This window comes from Arvicanthis niloticus, chromosome X (assembly GCF_011762505.2).
Source record: "Arvicanthis niloticus isolate mArvNil1 chromosome X, mArvNil1.pat.X, whole genome shotgun sequence".
NCBI lineage: Eukaryota > Metazoa > Chordata > Mammalia > Rodentia > Muridae > Arvicanthis > Arvicanthis niloticus.
In genome coordinates, this window is record NC_047679.1 from 124,674,004 (window position 1) to 124,699,280 (window position 25,277).

A 25,277-nucleotide genomic window follows, 5' to 3' on the forward strand; every position below is an offset into this window, starting at 1 on the left:
CAGTACCAATACTTCTCAAACTGTTCCACAAAAATAGAAACAGAAGGAACACTACCTAATTCCTTCTATGAAGCCACAGTTATGCTGATATCTAAACCACACAAAGACCCAGCAAAGAAAGAGAACATTAGATCAATTTCCTTTATGAATATAAATGCAAAAGTACTCAATAAAATTATTGAAAAACAAATCCCAGAACACATCAAAATGATTATTTATTATGATCAAGTAGGCTTCATCCAAAAGATGCACAGACGGTTCAATATATGGAAATCCATCAACAAAATCCACTATAAAAGAACACAAAAGAAAAAAAAAACACATGATCATCTCATTAGGTGCTGAAAGAGACTTTGACAAAATACAACACTCCTTTATGGTAAAAGTCTTGGAGAGATCAGGAATTCAAGGCCCATACCTAAACATAGTGAAAGCAATATACTGCAAACCAGTAGCCAACATCAAATTAAATGGAAAGAAACTCGAAGCAATCCCACTAAAACCAGGGACTAGACAAGGCTGCCCTCTCTCTCCCTATGTATTCAATATAGTACTCAAAGTTCTAGACAGAGCAATTAGACAACAAAAGGAGGTCAAAGAGACACAAAATGGAAAGAAAAAATGTCCAGATATCACTATATGTGGATGATATAATAGTATATATGAGTAACCACAAAAAATCTACAGAACTCCTACAGTTAATAACATCAGTAAAATGGCTGTATATAAAATTAACGCAAACAATTCAGTAGCCTTCCTTTACACAAAATATTCTGACATCTGGAATAGTGTTGAAGTTTGGTGTGTGAAGATGGGATGGATCTCAAGTTGGGGTGGTCTCTGGATGGTAGTGTCTGATGCATTTTTTGTTCCTGTATTTCTTTAGACAAGAAAATTCTGGATTAAAAATTTTGAGATAGGTTGGTGTCCCCATCCCTCAACTGGAGACTGTGGCTGTCTACTGGAGGTGATCTCTACAGATTCTATATCTCCTAGGTTGGGTATTTTGACTGATGTCATCCCCATTGGGTCCTGGCAACCTCTCACTTCCCTGGTGTCTGGGGCTTTCTAGTGGCTCCCTGTTCCCCACCCCCAACTGCTACATATTTCTATTCATTTTTCTGTCATTCTGGAATTCTCTCTGGTTTCTACTGATACCTGATCCTGCCCTCCCCCCATTTCATTCTGCCTCCTCTTTCCCTCCCAAGACCCTTCCTTCTTCTATGTCCACTGATTATCTCCCTTCTAGGTAGCATTGAAGCATCCACACTTTGGTCTTCCTACTTGTTAAGCTTCATGTGTTCTGTGAGTTGTATCATGAGTAGTCTGAGCTTTTGGGCTGTTATCCACTTATCAGTGATTACATAGCATGTATGTTCTTTTGTAGCTAGGTTACCTCACTCAGAATGATATTATCTAGTTCCATCCATTTGCCTACACATTTCATAAGGTCATTGTTTTTAATAGCTGAGTAATACTCCATTGTATAGATGTACCACATTTTCTATACCCATTCTTCTGTTGAGGGACATCTGGGTTCTTTCCAGCTTCTGGCTATTATAAATAAGGCTGCTATAAACATAGTAGAACACTTATAACAAGTGTTCTTGTTATATGTTGAAGCATCTTTTGGGTATATACCCAGTATTTGTATAGCTGGGTCTTCAAATAGAACAATTTGCCTGCACCATGCTCATATAATGAGAGGCCAAGCAAACACAGAGAAATGTTGCTATCTCCTAGTGTCTATTTAAATGCCTACATCACAAGGAGAAGGATTTGTTGAAATGCAGCTACCACTTTGTGTTTCACTGGCCTTTAAACACAGCAGTGAGAAACCCAAAACCAATTTCAGTTGAACTTGAATGCTGTCTTAATAAGCAAATAAATACCTTCATGTTTAATGCTTAAGCAAAATTTCATTAAAATTTCTTTGACATCGAGCCAAATTTTGAAATGATTTGGAGCTAGCTTGCATTTCTTAAATTGGTCTTTCTTTTGAAATAATGAAAGAGTGTTAGAGTCTTGGCAGAATTCCAATGACTGTACCTCAACTTGTTAAAGAAAAATTAATATTTACATATTATATAGTATAATATTTATATGAGGCAACAGATTGAGAGTGTAGAATTCAAAATAGAATAAATTTTTTTACTTAGAAATACATTATGATAGTCATTACACTCAGAGATTTGAGGGTTATTTAATACCAATACTAGAGCAATCTGAGCAATCGATTTTGAAGTATAAACAAAGCTCAGTATATAATTTTAGTTTGTACTCACTTGAGTTTTATATTTCATGGCACACATTTTATTGGCTTATCACTGATTACACCATAAGTTACCTACTCAAGGAAAGCTGGCTTGTGCTCTGTATCATCAGCTTAGTGGAATAATAGTGAAGTCACTGGGGTTTCCAAGGGCCTTTCCTGAAAAGTCTACAGGTAGTTTGGCTTAGAGATAGAAGGTAATAGAAGTTGCAAATTAATGAATCTAATAAAGAAATATCAGTATGTAAGATTTACATAGTACTCTGTAAAATATCTGGTACAAGTTCCATTCCTATATTTATTGTGTGTATGAGCATGTGCACACATGTGTTTCTATGTATATGTGAAGGTTGGAGATCAACTTACCATAGTCACTTTTCCTCTTTCACCATGTATGTTCTGGGGATGGAAATAAGATCATCTGGTTTGAGAGCAAGTGCCTTTACCCACTGAGTTGCCTCTCTGATAACAACAGCATTCTAAATGTATGAAGAAACTGGAGTTTGAAAAAGTTTAATGAGTTATTCAAGGTCATTGAAGATCAGTGATGGTAACTGTAAGTCCACAAAACTAGAAAATTGGTGGATCTGGGAATCACTATGTTTAAACATTAGCTAGACTTACAAAAACAAAGTTATAATGTTTTCCCTCATATGTGAACTCTTTAAATAAAAGAACATGAAAGCTAAAAGGGAAATACTAGGGGATGGGAAGAGAAGCAGATGGGATGTGTGTAACTGATTGGAGGGGAATTGGAAGGGTGGTCAAAGTATCTCAGATGTAGGCATAAAATAACACAATGTAACATTACTTTGTAGAAATAATACAGAATTAAAATAGCAAATCAAAGACAAAATAGAAAATTCAAAATAGTAATATTTACTTGATAATATATCACTGCAATGTAAAATACAGAGCAGTGCTATGGTAGAGTAAATATGCTCCAATAAACCTGAACATATTCAAAGAAGAAGATGAGATAAGAGGTCATTTATAAAGACAAAAATAAGGATGGTTTCATTACATATTTTAAATCAATAGTTACTGGTCACAATAATAAGTTTGTATCTGTCTTACTAATTGTACAGAGAGTGGTTAGACTGAAGTTTTTATAAAGATCTTATTGTATGAGGCTATGGTAGCATCTGTATAAGTTTGTCCCTCTAACAGTGTCTCATGACAGCCCATACCTTATGGCTTTGCTAATCTTTATTAGTGTTGACATAAGTAACTCCACTATGCTTTTGGACAACTTTACACTACGTTAAGAAATTTCATGGGCTGGAGAGATGGCTTAAGATGGTTAAGAGCGCTGACTGTTCTTCCAGAGGTCCTGTGTTCAATTCCCAACAACCACATGGTGGCTCACAACCATCTGTAATGGGATCTGATGCCCTCTTCTGGTGTCTGAAGACAGTTACAATGTACTCATAAAAATAAAATATATAAATCTTAAAAAAAAGAAATTTCACATCTTCACCTAGGATCCACAGGCCTTTACCATCTGTAGATAGAAATCCACAGGTGCTTACCTGTGGTTAACTACTTGTACATACATACATAAGTAATATAAGACACCCTGGATCTAACATTCCTAAATTCCTTGTTAACAATAGTATAGAGAGCATTCAAGATTCAGCTGGAGGGGAACTGTACAAATAGATGATATTTAGTTCCTTTCAAAACACTTAAAAAATTAAAAAGAAAAAAACACTTAAAACCGTAGTTCTAGGAGTGCGGTGAAAAAGTGGCAGCATATGTATGTCTGGGTATTTTAAAGCCTTAGACTTGTATGGGGGAAAACTAAATAAATGTCCTTTCTTGTCCAGTCACAGCTGTGCAAAACACCATTTTGGCCAACTTGTGAGGTAGTGAGCTCCATAGAGCTGAACCTGTCACTTGTCAGAAAGGATGTTTCACATTGAATGGAGGGGGTGGACAGTTTAACTGTGTGTTTCCTGTAGCCTCTTGTACTCTGATACTCTGCTATGAATTACAGATGCACATTTGCATGTATGCATATACAAATACCATTAGCATTCACTATATGCCAATATTCAGCCATATCATTGGTTTAATAGCCTCGGGTTGTGCCTACAAGATAACATGAAAACAACCTGTTACAAAGAAAGAATTCTGTCAATCACGTGGCCATTTAGTTTCCACATCCTTCTTTATTTAATAACTCTTGGCCTTGTGCCAAACTATGGGCTTTCCTTGGAGGACTTCCAAGTTATTTCTTTTCTAAAGTAATCCCACACAGTCTGAAATACCACAGCCTTTTCACACAAAGTGGATTGCTTGCAGACACTAAGTCCTGTTTAGATTTTAGTAATTCATGAGCATTTTAAAGAAAACTTCCCAAACTCATTGTATCTGTTCAACCTTCTGTTTAAACCCACGGGACTGAGAGAATACTCCTTTCACTTTTTCTCCTACCTTCCATTTCTCTCATGAGGCAGCAAGCTAAAAGCCTTGGATAGAGGTTAGGAATCAGAAAGGCTGGCACAGGAAAAAAATGAATATTGAATGAAGAGTCAGGAGACCTGGTTTCTGTTCGAAGTCATGTCACTAACCATCTGGATGACATTGAGCAGCCCCTTCTCCTTATTGTACTTGATCTTCTCTATAGTAGAAAAATAATAGCTTTTATCTAAATACATTCTAAAGACTTTTTGATATCACTGTTATGAGTTCATTCATTCTAGTAAGAATCTTTAAACTCTACTACATGTTATGCAATTTTTTTTTAAAAATAGAACTGAATCAAATAAACTGTTGTGTCCATGTTTATGTAAAGTAATGACCCTTTTCAGGATGTCTACATCCCATTTCCAATCTTGTGTGTTTATTACCTTATGAGGCAAAGTGAGATTGTTTAATGTGATAGTTATGGATCGTGAGCTGATAAGACTGTGGTGTGTTGTCTTGATGGACCCAGAGTAATTACAAAGATCCTAATCAGAAGGGATCATAAGGATAAAGAAGAGAATTAATGATAGAATTAATTAATTAATAAGAGATTAATGAGGAAGAAACAGAGACAGAAGGAAACAGAAGGGAAAGAGAGATAAACACAAACAAAGAGAAGAAGAACTTCATGATGCTAGCCTGAAAGAATCTATAAAAGGCAAGAAAACAGAAGTTCTAAGGCACTTCTATTTGCATCTCAACTTTATTCCATGCAGACCTATTTAAGATCTTTAAACTTTAGTACTGAAGGACCAGAGATTTATAACTTTAGAAGCCATCACATTCATGGTCATTTGGCAGTCCAAGCAAAGAACCTGACATATCCATCTCAAGAAATTCATTGTTTGGGAGAATAGCAGGTAAACACTTTTACCAAATAAGACTCAATGTGGTGGACAAGGAGCTGTAGAATGCTGGGGAATGAAATCTAAGGGAAGCTCAGAAGTCTAGACTCCAGATGAAAGATGGAGTGTTGTACAAGTCTTACTTGAAGAGGTACCAAGGAATAAAAGTCATGGGTGTTTAATCTGCACAAGCTATAAGTCAAGACATGGATTTTCTTTATCTCACAGAGCATAGGGAAATTAATCATAGCCAGAGAGTTTCATATATGTTAAGGTGGAGAAAAGAGTGAAGAGGACTCCTCATTCCTAAGGAGTCTCTAACTTTTCCCAAAGGTTTAAAATCTTTTTTATCTCTTCCATGGAGGCAAGCAAGCTCATTTGGTGGCCACTGATGATAAATGTGCATGAATCTACATACTAGAAGCATACACATCTAGTGTAACACACCATTGTATGCCAGCGTGATATTCAATATTCATTAACTTAGGGACACACTGTGGCATTTAAAACAGCTGAAACTTGAATTGGATCATCTCCTTTCTTCCCAGTCAGCATCAGATCACACATCACGATGAATGGGAGTAATTATAGGCAGATTCAATGCTAGCACCATCATTTATTGGAGTATAATCCTTGTAGCCAATCAGTGTTATAAGTCACAATAAATTATATTAGACTTCTGGTATTACTTAAACATGTCAAGTGCTATGGATCAATGGGTATCTGATATTTGAAAAGCTCCCACATTCAATTCTTGCTGAATCTGTAATTAACAAATGAAACTAACCTAATCACAGGAAATTGTTCATTTGACTGCATTCTTTTTGTTGAGAACACTGTGTGCTGAGGAATGAGCATGAAGTGCTGCAGAATATGGGCCTGTGCTCTTGAGTGTCTTAGTGCCCATCAGTAAATGAATGCACTTATCAGAGTATGTGAATAAAAATGGTTCATCCTTTTTACGCTACTTATCTCATCTGGCTTGAACAGTATGTGCTAATCAATGGTTGTTTTGTATTGAAAGGCAGTTTCACTTTGCTACAGATTGGCTGGCAATTTTTCAAGAAAATATCAGCAAACCGAGTGGTTTAAAAGGTAATGTATGAAGTATAGGAAAAAACCCAACTAGCAGTGGCTTTTGTGAATCAGAATTATTGCCAGCTCATATACATGCCTTGTGTTTAAACAGTAAAAATAAAGTAGCAAACAACGAAACAGACATAAAACAATTCACAAATACAGGATGTTTCTAGATAGAGATAATCATCTTAGATTGTTACATTTAATTACTTGTTCTTTGTAATTTCTGTGCCAGAAAATTCCTGAGTCAAATACAGTACACTAAGCCTAGGCTAGTGCTTAGAATCATGTATTATTTCAACGTTTATTCACTGCCTCTGACACACCAACATACTCTATATGATGTGGATGAAAATATTACTACAATGATATTTAGCAACTACTTAGTCTATTTTATTTTCCTAGTTTTCTATGCACCACTGATATTCAATTGAATCTTAGAATTAATATGGTCATAATAGACAGTGCAGTGCCTCCACAGGGTGCATTTGGTTACAAGCACATTAAACATATTATACAAACAGAGCTCAATACCACATGTATTATTAAGATCAACAATGCAATGTTCTAATTAGATAATTCAGCAGTCATGAAAATAAACACTGGCATATGCACCCGACATCCAGGTGAAAATGGAATTGAAGGATCAAAGAGGAGAAAATAGCACATAAGAAAAGAGGACCAAACACTGTTATAATGAATCCAGAGCCACAACAAAATAATGTATTGTTGCCTAGAGGTAGAGCACAGGGACAGAATTACTTAAGTTTTGTCTGGCTTGTTAAGTACATGTGGAAAATATCTCCTCTTAAATCAGCTCTTCTGAGAATGTATGCAATGAGAGCTAACAAATATGTCACATATGTGAGTTTAAATTTTATACTAGCAATAATTTTAAAAGTATGAATAGGTGAACTGTGCATCTTTTGTTTAACAGATACCTGAAAAGTGTCATTGCAGCATGTAGTCATGGACAAAATAATTAATGCCTTGGCTAATTTTTTGCATACTAAATTTTTGACAACAAAAGACAATTTACAGTTACAGTTCATTTAAATTTAGACTAGTAACTGATCACTTCTTGAGGTTGGCAAGGCAATGCCATTTTTGGTGGTTCCTTTATGATTACACATTCTCCCTTTTTATTTTGTTGTTCTTTGGAGAATAGTTTGTTTTTTAATGCTTTGGGGGTAAAAGTATGTGAATTGTAGGCGCTCACACATCACAGTACTCTGGAAACATACTCAGGATCACACAATCTGTAACTGTCACACAATGTCCTTACTACGAACAGGGCATTGTGACCTTTCATACTAGCCATTTCATACCAATGAGCTATAAAAGCCATTTGCCCAAACCCTCAAAATGAAGTGACTTTGCTCTAACACATGGGTAGGAACACTTCCCTCATGTTCTGAATAAATAAACTAAGGAATGGTTTGCGGTTAGTAAAAAGGGTTGTATCATAAAGAGAAGACTGCACCAGGGCTAAGAGACTTTTCTTTCAGGCTTTATTTTTCACTTCATTGTCAGAGTCACAGAGAACATAGGCACCTCAACTTTCTGAATTTTGAGGGCTTTATTTGTAAAATAGGAAGGTGCAGTATTTATCTTCCCACTTTCCTAGATTTGCACGAGTCTCACAAAAATCATATCTCACTTATCAAGGATGAGTATAAAGGCCATATAATGTAAGAGAGCCACTGTTTTTTGAAAGAGAAGCAAAATTTAAAATCCTGACATACCTCTTGCTCATACACTGAAGTGTGTTCTAATAGAATTGGTAATATTTGATCAAGACTACCTATTTAAAAAACAAAACTAAACAATTGCAGATAAAATATAATCCTCCTCAATCAAGCTCAGTCCTCTGTGCCTCACTTCCCACCTCAGTGCTAGCTGATAATGGGCCTGGTATGGACATATTTCTTAAGGCAAGAACATGTAGATTACAGCAACATACACAATATTTGAATGTAAAGTTGAGCTGATGACCTCAGGTAAGCTCCCAGACAAAGCACATTGGCACCAGCATCACTTTTTCCTGTATCGCCACTTACAATATTCTTACCAAGAGTGTAAGTATGCATGTGAGATTCTGAGGCTATGGTTTATGCACTAGACATAAAAAGTTTATAAGATCCATGTGAGAAGCACAAGACAAACCTGCTTCTGATTTTAAATCAGAAATGAAGGATGGATGAAGAGTTCATATGTTTTCATATTAACTGATATTAATGAAGTACTATGGCCATATTGGTGTAGAAACTTTTTTTTGTTTTTCAGTTACAACAGTAGATGGGAAAAAATACTCCATCAAATACTATCATAACACCTAAAGTAGTACTAAAGAAAATGTTTATAATATTGACATAAATAAGAGGTATTCATTCTTTAAAGCAAATATTTTGGTTTAAAATATAATGCATTCATATATTAAATTATAAGGTATCATCCACTTTTATTCAGTGTTCTTCAGAAAGCAAATGAAAACTGGCGGAAGGATTTTAATAAAACTAAGAAACCTATTTATGAGAGGAGAGCATTGTTAACCAGACTACTGTCACTAGCATTGTTTATATGTGTCATATTTCATAAATGATCATCTTGTTTTAATTTGCATTTTAAATACCTAGACAGAATCTCCAATCGTTTCAGTAAAACGGAAATCATTCATCAGAACAGAAGGAAACCAGTGCAATATATTGGTCACAACTTACTTACAAGCATTTCTGACATCTTCTGTTGAAGAGAAGATTGCACAAATTTCCAGTGATTATGATTTTTTAATAAATAAACCTTATTTACTTTCCGTACTTCTCTCCCTCCCTTTGGCTTTTAATGTGATTGTGTTCAACAAGCATATTTTCAGCAGGGCCATTTCTATTACAGAGTGATTGAGCTCTGATTTACACATCAATTACCCACCTTCATGGAGATTTTCATGCTCCCCTAGCTGACATCAATGAAGCATAACTGCACAAATGCTTTATTTCATACCAGTTTTGGAAAGCTGAGATTGATACCTAATCATATTGAGAGACAGTGTACTATAATAAGGAAATAGTAAATGTTTCCCTTTGAATATTACTTCTTGTTTTTATGAACCCACTATTTACATGCTTATCTTAGTTATTCATTTCTTTTTTTAAAGATATTCCTCTCCTCTCAAGTATACCTATAACATTGAACAAAAGCATTTATAAAGATCGAACTACTATCTTTTAAAAAAAGATAGTACTTCCTAAAAGAACAGAAACTTATTTTTTGAGATTTTTTACCATTGTCACCAAATGTCCAATAAATATTCACTAGGAGTGATCTTTGTTGTGCCTGTAGCCTTTTTTCAAGATCTATGTGGCAAACAGCTTCAAGATTTCTCTTTATAACCTCAATAAATTGGAAACTATAGTTATGACGTTATTTTGGAATAGTATTTACTTTCTTTCTCAACTGTAAATTTCTTTTTTCTTTTCTTTTTTTTTTTTTTTTGGTTTTTTCCAGACAGGGTTTCTCTGTGTAGCCCTGGCTGTCCTGGAACTCACTCTGTAGACCAGGCTGGCCTTGAACTCAGAAATCCGCCTGCCTCTGCCTCCCAAGTGCTGGGATTAAAGGCGTGCTCCACCACCGCCCAGCTAACTGTAAATTTCTTGAAGGCTTTTATTATGCCAGTGCTCCTTCCTCGAGAACCTAACATGGCACCTGGCATAACATAGTCATCTCCAGCAAAAGTTTGTGGATAAGAGTCATTAATTAATGTATGAATGGATATGCATCAACATGTGTCATTGAACTTTGGCAGAAAATATGCCTGTCATTTGTTCATTCATTCAATCAAAAATATGTATTTAAAGCTGAACACTAAACTTGGCACATTTTCAGATAAATAGGAAGCATGAATGCATTATTCTTTTCTGGTGACAGTTTCATTTAAGACCCATGAGTTCTTGGAGACAGAGCCTGAATAAGAGATCAGAGTTAGAAGCCCAGAAGGAAGTTGTACTGAATCATAGGGAACAAGGTAGATAACATGTCTCTGAAGTACAAAGGGCAGTCCTAAGGCTACAGCATCTATATCTCCCATATGATTCCAAGTGAACTGGCTTTAAAATGTAGTCAAGGAGCCTTGGAATATACTTATTTGATAAAGTAATCATTACAAATTACCAAAACTATTGGTATTTTTAGCATTACACATTTTTATCTCCTAGTTATGGAGGCTGGAAGTCTAAAAATCAAGTGAGGCACTGGAAGGTTGGTTTCATTTCTTAGTTGTAAAGAAGATCTGTTCAAGTTTATAGTAATTTATGGTTCATTGTTGGCCTTCCTTGACTTGTAGAAGCATCACTTCAATTCCCATCTTCATTTTCATATAGAATTTTATGCCTCTACATTAACATTTCTGCATTTTTTCTATTTTTGTTTGTTTTTGAGACAGAGTCTTGTATATTTTAATCTGGCCTTGAACTTGGTAAGCAGGCAGTGGTGGCCTTGAATGTACCATCTTCCTGTTTCCACATCTCTATTGTTTGGATTACAGGCATATGACAAATTTTTTTTAAGAATGAGAGTTATATAAGTTTATGGATTCTTACTCTTCCAGTATGCTATTCTCATAACTAATTAACATTTAAACCATCTTATTTTCAAATAAGGTCATTTCAGAGATGCTGAGGGCCAAGACATGTGAATATTTCTTGTTGAAATTCAACTCACAGTAGGAAAATATCCTGATTGTAATCAGACATTTTCTCAGGGCAAGAGGGAAAGGTCACACCTATAGGACCATGTGTGAAAACAAATCCGGGGTCATAAGTTACAGAGAGCAAAGCAGACATATTCTGTCTAGAGTTTTCCTCTTCTTCTGGTTTCATGCTTAAGTCAGAGCTCTATGGGGGGGGGGGGGTGCTTAAAGGAAAGCGACAGAGGCCAAAGGGTAGGCCTGTAGGGGGTAGAATTTGCTTGGGTAAATTTGGTGAGTGCCTGTGGATCAAAGGGTTTGGAGAGACATGAAAACAGTCCGTTTAAAACTGTCAATTATAAACTGTTCCTTAAGGGCATTAATTTCCTTAGTTTGAAAGTAATTAAGAATACTATTTCTGAGAAAATATTGTTTTAAATTAAGTAGTTATTGAAATTGCCTTACTTATAGTTAAGTAAAAATAAAACACCTTTTAAAATTGTCATTTATGAGAAGCCTAGAGGTTATATTAAGATTTTACCTTGGAAAATATTTAATGAGCATGGAGAGGAACTAATTCAGGTAATATTTTTTAAACTCAAAAGAAATCGATTTGGAGTATGATGGGTGCAGGTGCCAATGGTATGGACTCACGAGAGGTAACAAAGGAAGAATGTGCTGAGATAAAGGCAGAGGACCAACCATGTTAGGGACACCAAGCAGAGTACCATGCTTAACTCCCCAGGGCAGTAAGGTTGGGGAAGGCCATTGAATGCAACCAAAACAAGGCTAACCATGAAAATAGCAGCAACATAGATTTCTGAACTATCTGCATCATCGAATATACAAACTGAACTCTGCCTCAAGCCAGAATTCAAACAATCCAGTGTACTTTACAGCCATTACAATTGCTCCAAGCCTCTTGCCACTTGTGCGTTATGATTCATGAACCCAGGATCCATGCAACCATTTCTGATTAGAAAGAACAGGCACACATATTCTTAAAGTAAATCAAGATTTAGATTTATCAGCTCCTTAAATCACAGCATTACAAGCAGCTCTGATTTATTTAAAGAAAGAATTATGAATAAGTTCAAGTTGACTCTGAAGACCACATGTAGAATTCAGGGAAATATAAAGAAACAGAGTTCTAATAAGTTGTTGCCTCTAAATTATAACAGGAAACAGGATAGATGGCAAGAGTAGAAGTAATAATGCTTTATAACATTATTTATATTTTACATAGCTTTAAATGTATATCGTCATACAGTTTAAAATGTGGAACCTCTTCAAAATCTACAAATATATAAATTAATAAGTTTACTTTCTTTTCTGAGTATTTGTTTGCTTGTTTGGCTTATGGCTACTTAAGGCTCCTATTGTTCTTTTAGATGTATTTTGGTAAACTCCTGTGCCAAGTAATTGCTTGTAGCTCTCATGGTTTGACCATGCTGAGAAGAAAATGCTTAAAAGTCTTTGCTTTCTATTACTAATGAGTCAGTGAGCCATTAGTGTTATACTGAAGTCTCACTTTATAGAGTAAGCTGCATCTAATGTATTTTTAAGTGATTTGCTACAAAGGCAGAACTCATACAGATAACCCAAGAAAAAGGAAACTTAGAGATTCTTCAGTATCTATTGTGTAATGGAGGCCTCTTACAGAGGGCTGTGTGCATATGGAAGGGGAGAGGAAATAGGTTTTATGGAGTAGTCAGCAAGTCAAAGACATACTAATTGATATGGGACACATTCTGATTTGCAGGCAAGAGAACAAAATCAACATTTTTAACAGGGAGAGACAGCTCAATTAAACAATGTTGTATATTGGACCCTACGTTTTAGGCAAGAATTATAATGTGGACAGAAAAACTCAGTTTGTTTTATTGAAGAGACTGCCTTCAGAATACATTTTAACTCGATTCTACCAAGTCCTTGATGTGGTAAGCACTATTGTGAAAAAGTGACAACCTTTGAATATTAGAGTCACAGTTCTTCTAAAGAAAAATGATCTTTCTATTAAAATAAAATCATTCAATAATGGAGTTTTATTGCACTACTATAGAATCACTGGTGATCAAAATTCATTTGAGTATATACCTATGATTGCTTTACTAAAAGGAATCTATACTGTTCATAGTCCAAGAGCACTTTTACAAAGCAGGATATTTTGTAGGGAATTCAGGATTAAGACATAGCCCTGAATGAATCATTCTGTGTCTGAAGTATGAGTAGAACTTAAATGTTTGGCAGCGCCTATGCAAGTGCTCTTTTCTATTAAGAAGATGAACATCTTTTGGCTCAGATGGTGGCTTCTGGATTCAGTTCCTGTTATTGTTGTTTCTCTGTGTAACAAGTCTATTTTTGTAATAACTGCCTTTGCCTTGAAGGCATTTCTTCAATCAACAAAGTAGAATTTTTCATAATAAAATCCTTTAGTTCCCCAAAGGTGTCTGATCTTTGATTTGCTTTCTTGTAATACAGAAATAAATGGTTGTTTCAAGTCCAGGCTATCAGAGATAGGAACACATAAATGAATCGAATATAAATATTTATTTATGAATGATTATCTCCTGAGCAAGTTCTAAAAGTTGTTGCCTGTGAAATGCTTGAGACTTACCCTGAAGAATGTAATATAATTGATTTAACATATGAGTTTAGCATGTCAGCTTAAAAACACTATTCCTGGGTTATTTCTAAGGAACGTGAAGCTTAAGAACAAAGTTTTAGAAAAAGAAAACTAATATTTATATTATGTAGAAATTCAGGTTGATATCGATTTGTGAACTCAGTTCATTTAATTATCATTTGTTGTTGATATTTCAAAGATCATGGTTGAATATATAGGTAGTGTAAGGATAACACTAATGTAATGTTCTCACCTCCAGTTTTTTTATGTTTAAATAAACATTACTATCTTTACCTTACAAAATTTCCAGATGTCATTAAAAAGGGCCCATGTACTAAAATGTATGGTAAACGTAAAACATGAACAGTGTGCCAGTGATGTTGTCCATTAACTGTAAGCAGCCATCAATAGTTCTCAGAACCCCTTCTTAATCACCAGTGTGTCAACATTTACACTAACTGAATGAACAGAACATAAACACTATTCCTATTTTATGCATGAGGAAGCCAAGTTTTATGAACAATAAATGATTTATTATTGATAAAGCTTCTAATAACTGAAAGAGTCTGTGTGGGATCTTCAATGGGTAGCACCCTTCTTTAAGGCTTTCTTCCCAGTAAAAACAAAAGGTATTTTTTAGTGGGTGTCAGATTTTTATTTGCCTGCTTTTAGATTTTTACTCTTTATAAATGTTTTAACTGTCATTGCAGCTTTAATATTTTACATTTGTTATAGATTATAGTGTCATTTGTGAGGTTTCCCCCTTCCCTCCCCATTTGGGGCCTAAGGTTATCTTTTTTCCTCATTTTTATTGCATATTTTATTTACATTTAAGATGTTATCCCCTTTCCCTATTCCCCCCATTCCATTCCCCCTCCTCCTACTTCTATGAGGATGTGCCCCTACCCACCCACCCACTCCCACCTCCCCACCCGGAATTCCCCCACACTGGAGCATCCAGCCTTCATGGGACCAAGGACCTCCTCTCCCACCTATGCCCAACAAGGCTATCCTCCCCTACATATACAGCGGGAGCCATGGGTCCCTCCCTATGTGCTCCCAGGCTGGTGGTTTAGACCCTGGGGAGCTCTGGTTGGTTGGTATTGTTGTTCTCCTCATGGGGCCCCAAACCCTTTCAGTTCCTTCAGTCTCCTCTCTAACTCCTTCATTGGGAACCCCATGATCAGTTCAATGGTTAGCTGTGAGCATCCACCTCTGTATATGTCAGACTCTGGCAGACCTCTAAGGAGACAGCTATATTAGGCTCATGTCAGCATGCACTTCCTGGCAACCACATCAGCGACTACCTTTGGTGACTGCACATGGGATGGATGTTTTAATCTTTACACATTTGGTGTTTTGGTAGGCCAGGCAAAATAATTTTGTCTAAAACTTAAACGACATGCTAATTTTTTACACATTGATAATTTCATGCATGCATATGATCAGTTTTGATCAAATCTGCTTCCACAATCCCTCTTCTCTGACTCCTCTCACAACCCTCCCACTACTACCTTTCCATCCCAACTTCATGTGCTCTCATTTAAAAAAAAAATACTTGGAATCTAGTTAGTGTTACTGGTTTATGTATGGATAGGATCTCCTACTGGAACATGGGTAATCTCCCACTGACTATATTCCTGAAGAAAACTGACTCTCCTTTCATTGGTCATCAAAAGCCAGTAGCTTCTCAGATATATTGGGAGTCATGAGCACCTCCCCATTTATGCTGGGATTTGGGCTGTCTTAATCTTGAGCAGGTTTTATACACAATGACTTTGTGTGTATAACAGTTCTTTTATGTCCAGTAAATTTTCTTTGGATACAGACTCCCATTACTTATGACTCCTACAATTTTTTTCTTGTTCATGATGATATGTGATCCTTTGGGAAGAGAGTGTGATATGCATGTGCCATTTAGACCTGGAAAGTCCACGGTATCTAATTCTTTATATACTGACTGTGCATCTCTGAACAGATTACAGTATATTCTAAAAGATGCTTATTTAATGAAGTTTCAAAGATGCATGAATCAAGGTCAGAGTTCAAATTCAGTGTTTATTTTTTTCTGTTCTTTTTTATTGAAAATAGATTTTTCACAACTTATATTCTTATTATGTTTTTTCCTCCTCTAGCTCTTCTAAGATTCTCCTTCCCTCCCAAATACAGCTTTCTGCCTTTAGTTACAAAACATCTGGCACATAAATAATAATAATAATTAGATAAACCAAAAACAAATCAGCATAGGACAAAGCAAACAGAAGTAAAAGAGTCAAACAAAAAGCATAAGAAACACATATAGATGCAAACACACACAAAATTTTATGTATAAGGATCTCATACAAACACAAGACCAGAAAATATACACAAAGCACCTGTGAGGTAAACAAATAAGTGTTTAAAAAAACCCTAAATTTTAAAATTAAAAATAAAAATCAAGAAAGTAATCAAGCAAGCAAACAAACAAACAAACCAACAAATGTCCTAACTACTGAGACAAGGAACCTCCAAAGACATCATTGAGTTTATTTTCTATTGGCCATCTATTGCTGGGTATGGGACCTGCCCTAAAGAGTGGTTTGTTTCTCTAGCAAGACTCCCTTAGAGAAAACAAATTATTCATTTGTGAATGGTTGTCAGGTGGAGATAGCTTCTGGGTTATGGATGGGGGCACATGTCTACGTTTCCTTTCAGCTTTAGGACCCAATTTGTCACAAACCATGTAGGCCCTGTACATGCTGCCACAGACTGAGTTCATATGTGCATTGGTCTGGCTGTGTTTAGAGGGCCTTATTTCTTTAATGTCCTCCATACCCTCTGGCTTTACAGTCTTTCTTCCTCTTTCTTTCTCAGGATTCTCTGGGCTCTGAGGGGAGGGATTTGATGTCGTCATCTCATTTAGAACTGTTTCAAGGTCTCCCTCTCTCTGCACATTGTCCAGATGTGGGATTCAGTTTTGTTACCATCTGCTGCAGGAGGAAACTTCTCTGATGACTGAGCAAGACACTGATCTATGAGTACAGCAGAATGTCATTGGGGATCATTTTTAGTTCTGCATTCCTTTAACAGAAAAATAGTGTTTGGATTTGTCCGAGATACCTGGCCTATCTAGTCTCAGATTCTCGGCCACCCAAGCAATATTGGGGATGGTTCCCTCTCATAGAGTATATCATAAATCTAATAAGATATTGATTGGATACTTCCACAAGAGTTTTGCCACTACTATACTAGTATATCTTGCAGACAAGGTACCATTGTAGATCACAGAGTTTGGGACTGAGTTAATGTTTAGCTTTCTCCTTTGGTAGTGATCAAACTAGATCACAGTACCATAACCACTAGTCCATAGGCATGAAGACATTATGTAGGCACAAGCTTGATTTCTCTAGATTCAATGAGTACTGTAGGTGTTGTTTTCAACAATGAGTCTTTATTGTCCTTTTGTGAAGAGCAACCAAAATCCCTGACAACAGTGCTGCTATTTGGAAGTTTCCAAGGGGCTGTACAGGTAGCTTTTATATATACAGAAACTTCTTTGTGTTTGTTCATGGGCTGAGTGAAGGGACTTAAAAGATTCTGTCTTTAATATGTTCAAAACAATCTAATGGCAAACATAGACAACGACAATTAAATCATTAAGAATGTGCCAGTTAGCAGATGATATCCCAAAGCTGTTGCCTGTAAGTGGCATTTGTTCTTCTAGCTGGGCTGCCTTGACTGGTCTCAGTGGGAGAGAATGCGCTTAGCTTCCCAGAGACTTGAAGTGCCAGGGTCAGAGAATACCTTGGGGGTACCTCATAGGCTCAGAGGAGAAGGGGAGATAGGGAAGGATTCTGGGAAGAGGTGCCCCCCCCCCATAGGGGGGCAGTGAGCAGGCTATAAAGTGAATAAGTAAATAAAATAAAAAATAAACATTTGAAAAAGAAAGAATGTGCCAGTTGATCCATTTTAAGAAGTGGTATAAAGCCATCGGTACTCATGAAATGGAATTTATTCAACTCCAGAAAGGACTGGGTACTGCTCAATGCAACATGGAGATTCCTTAAAGAGTTAGGCTTAATGAAGAAAGCAAAATATAAAAGACTACATATCTCATTCAATGAAGGTAAAAATATTCAGAACAGACAAAGTAAAAAGGTTCTAAGCAATTGATGATCTGTATGGGCTAGAGAGTTGTAGAGCAGCGTGATCTCTGAAAGATATACAGTTTTTTTTGTGATTGGTCAAGCTTTTCTTGAATCATACCACAATGGTTCTAAAATTCAGTGACTATATTGAACGTCATTGCACTTGTGCACTTAAAATGGATGAAATTTCACAATATTAATTGTATTTCAATAAATGTAGTATGTGTGATAAAATGAAAGGAAGAAACAGAAGACATGAGGTGACATGGATACAAGGCCAGACAGGTGACTTTGGAAAGGTCTACTGTTCTCCCCAGAGAGTACTTCCATAGGCTTTCTGGATAAAATATACCTCTACTACCATTTTCAGAAGTGTCCTACATTGAAACACTAACCTTCTCCTACAATAATTTCTTGCAGTGTTGGTGCAACTATTGTCTTACTAAGTAAAGATGAAAGGGAACCAAAACATGTTCACTGGCCCATTCCTCTAAAAAACTAAAAGATGTTAGTATAGAGGTGCTTAATGCTGTTATACAAGAACACAGTCAATCCCATATTATGCAGAAGTTCTTTAACTTATTGTATTTTAAAGATTTAAAAATATTATCAGTTTTAAATGTTTTTCCAAGTGTCTTTGTAAAATAGTCAAATGAATTAAACAAGAGTTAAATTTCATGAAATAGTCAAGCAAACGACTTAAATTGGTTATTATTCTATCAATCCTAGCCTCTCTTCCAGCAGATAAGGTTAATTTTTTTTATAACCAATTTAGGTTCTGTACACTTGAATATAAAAACAAATGTGTCTTTTTCCCCCTATACTCTGGTACAAGCCAAGTTTCTAAACATTTTCTCTCTCGACCGTTTTTAATGTAATGTTATCCTAAGTTTGTCAATGGGTACAAAAAGAAGACTCACTTATTCTTGAGTATGCTGGAAACAGGAGTGTCAAACCTTCAATAGTAGAGAGAGAGCACTAGTTTGCAAATTTGAAAACCTGGCTTCCATGCTCTGAATTTTCCTTGGAACCTGCTGTGGAGCCCATTACCATTTTTAGTTCAATTTCTTCATCTGTAAAATGAGGGCAACACCACTAGATGATTGCTAAAGTGTCTCCCTGCTTTAGTGCTACTATTCTAAAAGAGAAGTCTGCATTGTCGGCCAACTGATCTACCACTGTGAGTTAATGGATATGGCATAATTGAACTTTCCAGAACTCATTGAATCTACATGTGCCCTGAGTTTATTGCCCCACAAATGGACCTGGGCCTAATGTACAAAATGAGAGTTACCTACATTTGAGATCAGATTTAAGGAAAAAGTTAGGAAAGTGTGTGAGAGAAACAGAAGATTTGAAAAAGAATGACTTCATCATGAAGAGAGAAAGAAGTCAAGTTCATGTCTTCCTTGACACTCAAAGCTTAGGACATGTCCCCTCATTTTATCTTTCCCCTGTATAAAGGAATGGAATTTATCTGCTACTCTAGGCTTGAGAGGAACAGAGATGGGTAACATATAAAAATATAAAAATTCTCCATTAGAGAGACAGAGACAGAGAAAGACAGAGACAGAGTCACACACACACACACACACACACACACACACACAGAGAGAGAGAGAGAGAGAGAGAGAGAGAGAGAGAGTTTTCTCATCATCATGCTATATATCAGAGTAATTAGCAGAAGCTTTACTAAGAGTCACTTTGTTTCTGCATTGTCCTATTATCTAGGACATGACTGACATAGGAGAGATTGGCACAAGTCTTTGAGTTATTAACAAAAGGATATATTTGGTTTTCAGTAGTCAGGGTTTTTATACCATCCTAGTATAATTAATATCAATATGTCTAGGAGGAAAAAGAAAACATCTTATCTTGGTAAGTGTTGTGAAGCGTGAAGCTGAGATTTTGGACTAACGTTTTCAACAGGAAGATGGGTTCTTGTGTTAATGAGACTGACTTAGCCTGTCCTTGTCTCCCTGAATAAACTCAGACTGTCCATCAATGTGATCCTTAATTCCTTTCTGGCTGGCTTGAGCTTTCTGTGTAGCCTCCACAGCTGCTCTCCCACAGGAAAAAAAAAAAAAAAAAAACAAGTCCCAGAATAAAGATGCATCAAATCCTCAGGGGATAGACAGACTTTTTTGCAGTCTCTGCAGGGTTCACAGGTTCAAATGCAACCTGCATGAATTGTAAGAACTTTAATTGAGTAGATTAAGAGGGCCTCATAATTATAAACGGCAGTAGGTATAACAAGAGGCTAAATACATAGCTATGGTTTTAATTAGCTGGTGCTTCAAATTAGTAATGTTGGATTCAGTCAGAAATCAGTGACGTTATACACTGGAAACCTCATCACCATGTAGTTCTTTCCTCATTAGATTTCACCATGTAAAACTTTCAATACAACACCATGCTGGGCTTGAAAGGAAAAAGTTGGACCTATTTGGTTGTGGTCCAAGAGCAATGGAACTCTATGGAGAGTAAATTCTTTCTCACCAGAGATATGAGAATTAACTGTTCTTTGTTAGATGTGTTAAAAAAAAATGCAGCAGGCAGCTTTGCCTGCAACAGATAACACCCATGTGCACGCTCAATCTGCTATTCAAATTTGCATCTGGAATTTGGTAGCTAATGAACTGATACAAAATGCAGCCAAGAGCCTCCTAACAAATCAAAGCTGGGGTAAAGCTCCAAAAGGGCCCTTATTGCTGGCCGCTTGAAGGGCTGTCATGCAACTTAAAGCACATTTCCTTTTCTTCTTCTTCTTCTCTCTCTCTCTCTTTTTTTTTTTTTTTTTTTTTTTTTGCCTTCGGGGTTTTAATTATGTCTTTCCCTCAGAGGAGAAAAAAGGTAGTTTGCAAAGCCAAGAGACCAAAGCACTTTAGTTTTCTTCATGGGAGAATTAAATGTGATCTATGGGCTTGTCATTTTGAGCTGTCAGGTGCAAAAAATGAACGGATAGCTAGGAAACTGACATCTTGCTCACATTTACTCAGAAGCAGCAGACTTCAATTCTTGCTTTTGTGTTGAAAATCATCTGCTATGGAAAGCAAAGAAATTAATGTCCTCTATTGCAAGAAAAAAAATCCTCCTACATTTACAATGCTAAATACTACCTGAAATTGTTATTCCATCCCACCATGCACACATTTTTCTTACATTTCTGACAAACTGGTATGCTTCTATTACCTGCGGCTATTTGTGGTATTGAGGTTAGAGTGCCATGCCACAGGAAAAGGACTGAAGTTGTTACTATGCTTGGTTAATTTTAAATCAGCCTTCAACATGGACATTGAACACATGGTACGACACTATGTAAGGTTTTTGGCCTCACACTGGGATCACACTGATATTACTCGCAAAACATACTCAGGAGTACACCTCATGGATTATGTGCTATATATATTCTATATTATGAAAGCTAGCGGTACAATTGAATACTCTAGAAATGTTATCAATTTAAAGTGGAAGCCTAAAGGTGGTTTATGTTGACAATATCCCTATCCATCCAAGTACTGAGTTTGACAATTCAAAGGTTCCTATGAAGAGTGAATGATTAAGTGTAGTAACATCACATAATCCTTATATACTTAAGTATATAGTTAATGCACTAGACAAGTGGTTCTCAATCTTCATAATGCTTAGACCTGTTAATACAATTGATCAAGTTATAGTGACCTCAACCATAAAATTATTTGCATTGCTACTTAATAACTGTAATTTTGCTATTGTTATGAATCGTAATGTAAATATCTGATATGCAGGATGGTTTTAGGTGACCTCTGTGAGAGAATTGTTCAACTCCCCAAAGGGGTCATAATCTACCAGTTGAGAACTGCTTGCTCAAGGCCCTTATTTTGTAGATGATGACTATGGTACTTCTAAGTGAACTAGCTAACTAGGCACTGGAGTTTATGCTACATTTAGAAACACTTACGCCATTTGTATGCTGATATACATCTTTGATCCCCGTTTTCAATCATGGTAATTTGTATTTCAATAACATGTTTTAATATGGCATTTCTATGTGACAGGAAACTCATCCATATAAATATAAATATATATATAAATAATATAAATAATATGAATATTTATAACCTAATAGTCATGCTATGCATATTTATATAATTATATAAATAAATTCACTTTAATATTTTGGATTTTTCCACTAATTTTGAAATATTTTCTTTCTTTTGGAAAAAAGTCTCACTATATAGCTACGGCTGATCTGGAACTCAGGATACAGGTCAAACTTGTCTCAAACTCACAGAGATCCTGTCATAGACAGTGTTCTAATGCTGTGAGGTGACACCAAGACCAAAGACACTTTTAGAACACATTTAGTTAGGACTGGTTATAGTTTCAGTGGTTTAGTCCATTATTACTATCATGAGGAACATGGCAGCACACAGACAGACATGGTGCTGGAGAAGTAAGTGAGAGCTTTACATTTAGATCTGTAGGCATCAGGAAGAGTGGGCAACTGAGACTGGCTTGAGCGTCTGAAACCTCAAAGCCCACCTCCAGTGACACAATTCCTCCAAAAGGGTACACCAACTCCAACAAGGCCTTACTTTCTAATCCTTTACAAGTAGTGCTACTCTGTGATGACTAAGTATTCAAATATATGAGCCTATGTGGGGCATTATTATTCAAACCACTACAAGTTTACACCTCTGTGCCTTCTTCAATGCTGTGATTAATGCCTGCATCACTATACATGCCTCTATTTTATTTAGAATTTCATATATATGCATATAATATTTTGGTCAAATCTACCCCATAGTCCATCCCTACTCTATAGTTTCTTCCCTATACCTCATTAAAACTTTTCCCCCCAATTATATGTGCTCATTTTTTTTATTAAATCCACTAACTGTGCATGGATGTAGAACAATCTATTAGAGCATGCGTAGCTTCTCAGAAGCCACATTATTAAGAAAACTGCCACTTCTTCTTCAAAGAACCAGCATTTGCCAGTAGCTCTTCATATAGGCAAGGAACTTCATGAGCCTGTTCCTCATCTATGCTGGCATTTTTGATATATTGTTCTTATGCAGCTCTTATTCATACAGTTATAGATGCTCTGAGTTCATGTGTATAATAGCTCGATAACAGTGAGTAAATAATATGCCAGTGTCTACTATCTTTGGCTCTTAATATCTTTCTACCAACAATTCTGAAATGATATCTGAGCCTTGGGGGTACTAGAAGTATGTGATATAGATGTCTCATTTATAAGTGAGAATTATACATTATCTTATTATCTGCATTTTATTAGTTATGAATTCCTTGTTATTTATTGAAAAATAAATTTCTCTGAGGAGGGTTTAGAACTGAACTAATCTATAAGTATAACAATTAAAATCCTAGAAGCAATTACACAGTGTTCCCTTTTAAAAAGCAGAATAATAGAATTAGGTTTTCCTTTAGGGTCTGTGACCTAGCCAGTCATAGGACTGGGATTTAAATTCAATCAAAAGTATTACTATTAAAACATCCATCCAACCATTATACCTGTGCGTGTATTTTGCTAAGCTAGTTGGAATTGTACCTCTCAGGTTCATACGTAGATACTCTGTGGAAAAGGCCCAAATGTAAACAGGAAATTTATTTATGTTGCATATAAGTCTGTGCTCCTATTGTGAAGGAAATTTTAGAGAATATGTTTTGTGTTCCTGAATTTTCACTCTAACCTCTCACATACCACTAACTATGGAATTTTCCACTTGTAACATCATGTAAGCACTTTAAAAGTTTCAGATTTGGAAGCATTTTGGTTTTTCAGATATTTGTGTTAGAGATTCTCAATTTTTGGTATAAATCATATACATTTAGATTTTAATTTGAAGTATGGCATGGTAGAGAAAATAACTTTCTTAATAAGGAAGCATTCAATTCTGTAACCCTCAGGGTCACATACTAGATCTTAAATGTTTCTGGAAGCTCTGAATGCTTCAATGGAAAAGTCTGAAATTTGATGAAACTCTCAGAGGTAGTGTTTATAAAACATCTTTATATTGAGTTCAATTAATTCTTCTGTCATATATCTCTTTCATTGCTAGTCAATTATTTGTTGGTTCAGCTAGGATCCTTCCTTTCTTAATAATTTTACCAAAGGGTTCCTACTGCACTGTAAAGCATATATATATATATATATATATATATATATATATATATATTTTCAATCAAAAAGTAATTCTAAGTATTTAAATAATTTAGTTAATATTCATATGTGTCCAATGCCACTTAAGATGCTTTAATGACTGTAAACTCACCTGTGATCATTAAAATATGGTAAAGGCTTGGGAATAGTGTCATTTCACATAAAGATTCATACTTTAATCATTTGTTTCCTTTGTATTGTGTGACATCTATGAATTCATGACACCAGGTGGCTAATAACATTATGTGACCTTAATTAAGCCCTCTTCTGTATAGTAGACTACTTTTGTATTTTATGAAATTGCATCTGCTAATCAAATGGACAAAAGACAAGATTTCTACATACTTGTACAGCCATGGGTACAATTTCTAATGAACAAGTTTCTGGTTGTATTTTCCTTATTTTTAAATTCAATACAGATTTTGCATCTTTTTTCTTCCAAGGGATAACAAGAGAGGTCTACATTTCTTCATGGTTAAATAATATTTTCTCTGTTTGTCTTTTCCTTTTCATGGCAGTCACTATGAACAAGACCGTAGTGCACTTAAAAAAAGGGAATGGGAACGAAGGAGTCAAGAAGTTCAACAAGAAGAAGATCTCTTTTCTTCAGGCTTTGATCTTTTTGGGGAGCCCTACAAGGTAGCTGAATATGTATGTAATTTATCTTTTTGGACAATATTTTCTTGCTACAGTTTTGAATTTGCACGTTAACACTAACTTTATTTTCAAGCAACAAAAGTTATTTTAGAAGTGATATTGTTACATTGGGGGCAATTAAAAGTTTCATAAAATGTGTGCCAGAACAAAATTCATATAATTCTCTGACTTGTAAGACTTTCTGTCTTCAAAGAGTTACTTACACTCCAATTCTTGTTATAGGAAATGTCCCTTCTACGTTTCTTATGTGTTTAGCTGAGCAACCTGTGTGGACCTTATTAGAACACCAATGGATAGGTTACTCACCAAATCAGTGCCATCTAATACAAAACTGATACCCCTTTTTTC

General features: G+C 35.7%; 1 protein-coding gene across 4 annotated transcripts in view; it reads left to right on the top strand.

Moving 5' to 3' along the window:
• Positions 1 to 25,277, top strand: part of Aff2 (ALF transcription elongation factor 2) — a 450,392-nt gene that overhangs the window by 126,491 nt on the left and 298,624 nt on the right. For 2 of the 4 annotated variants that reach the window (XM_034485864.2, XM_076919068.1), the window contains exon 2: positions 24,791 to 24,923. In XM_034485864.2, coding sequence (XP_034341755.1) covers positions 24,791 to 24,923 — 133 coding nt within the window. The remainder of the gene's footprint in view (positions 1 to 24,790; positions 24,924 to 25,277) is intronic. The other 2 variants (XM_034485865.2, XM_076919069.1) reach the window with 1 other exon arrangement.